Raw genomic sequence first — 1,582 nt, forward strand, 5'->3', positions numbered from 1 at the left:
GGCGGAGGCGGAGGCCGGCCCCCCGCCGCTCGGAGCCCGGCCGGAGCCTCCCAGGCAGGTGCCGAGCGGGGCGAGGGGGCGGGGGCTGACAGATCGCCTGCCCTGGTGAGGGGGCGTCCAGAACCGAGCTGCGCCTTCTGCCCACCAGGGCGCCCGGCGGACACCGGCTGGGAGAGCAAGGGGGTGGGAGCCCCCAAACTGCGCGGCAGCCATTTGGGGCACCAGTTTGCATCTGGGGGTCCTGGACTTCCTCCGGGGACGCCCCATTCACAAAATTCCGTCCTGGACCCTTACCATTGAGGAACTCTGAGGACCACTCCCACAGGGGACCATAGATGTGGGGTGGCATGGGGCACTCTGAAATCCTGGTGCCCCATGTCAGCTAGGCCCGGGAGGGTACCCCTACCCTCTTTCCTGCTTCACCTGTTGGCGGGGGAGGCGGGCGGACAAAGGAAGCAGCGTCACGTGACTGCTCATTCACAAAATCTCATCCCATTGAGAAAAGGGGGCTGGGGGCGCTGCGGCCGCCCCTTCCCCTCCCGAAGGGCTGGAGAAACCAGACTGCCTGCAGGTGGGGGAGGGGGTTAGAATACATTGCCTGGGTCCTTAAGGCTGGGACGCCAGGGTCCCTACGCTGAGTGGCAGTGAGGGGTTGGACGCTGATCCCGATTACTGGGCGGAGGGCTACGTCCCCTGAGCTGGGGGGCGGGGTAAGATGGTTCTGAAGGATGCTGGGCGGGGTGGGGGTGGGAGGGGGAGGAGGGATCAATCTCCTCCCCCCATCTCTCCCCTTTGGCTTCCCCTGGCTGGGGCCTGCGGGAGCAGCCTTGATTTTTGTGAATGAAATGCTCTCTGGATAGGTCTTCTGTCTTCCGTTCCGGGCTCCCTCTGCCTCCATCTCCCTCTCGGCCGTTCTTTCTGGCCATTTCTGGTTCTCTCCCTGCTCCCTGCCCATCTCCCGTTGCTGGGTGACTCAGTGAGCTTTGCATCCGGTCTCATTCATAAATCCGGGAAGGGGTGGGGGGAAGAGCCTGGGTTTCTCACCCAGCCAGTGGCCTGGGTGACAGGGTGCGGAGGCAGTGTTGGGGGAACTGGAGCTTAGTTGATGGGCCCCCGAGAAAATACATATGCGCAGGCACCCTGCTGTCAGGGGGGACGATGGGTGGGGTTGTGGGTATGTGCTGTGGAGGAGATGGGGTTGATAGGGGATGAGCAGGAGGGGGAGGGGAGGTAAAACCCCTGGCTGTGGTGGTGAGGGTGGGAAAGATGGGGCAAAGGTGGGTGTGGAGAGAACAGGTAGATCTGGACAGGAAGGGCAGATGGGGGAGAAAAGAGACGGCAAGAGAAAGAAAGAAGCCATGCCGGAAGAGGTGGGCATGGGAGAGAAGGTAGTTCTCTGTGGCCGAGGGCACAGTGGATCCAGATGAAGATGGAGGGGAGATGAGACTTGGGGAACACTGAATGGGGGGGGCAGGATTGGAGCCCACTGACTGTCATCCCTGTCCCTCACCTCCTCTAGGTACATGGTGCGGGTCCGAGCCGTGGTGATGGCCCGAGATGACTCCAGTGGGGGCTGGCTGCC

The 1,582-nt window shown here is 63.0% G+C and overlaps 1 protein-coding gene across 1 annotated transcript in view; it reads left to right on the forward strand.

The window, feature by feature from the left end:
- The first annotated feature begins 503 nt into the window (after positions 1–503).
- Positions 504–1,582, forward strand: part of SPRED3 (sprouty related EVH1 domain containing 3) — a 10,386-nt gene continuing 9,307 nt past the window's right edge. The window contains 2 exon segments of the mRNA XM_027765616.1: positions 504–571; positions 1,520–1,576. Of these exon segments, the coding sequence (XP_027621417.1) occupies positions 1,524–1,576 (53 nt within the window). The 5' untranslated portion in view covers positions 504–571; positions 1,520–1,523.

The sequence above is a fragment of the Tupaia chinensis genome, unplaced genomic scaffold (genome assembly GCF_000334495.1).
Source record: "Tupaia chinensis unplaced genomic scaffold, TupChi_1.0 Scaffold138910_1, whole genome shotgun sequence".
NCBI classification, from domain to species: Eukaryota; Metazoa; Chordata; class Mammalia; order Scandentia; family Tupaiidae; genus Tupaia; species Tupaia belangeri.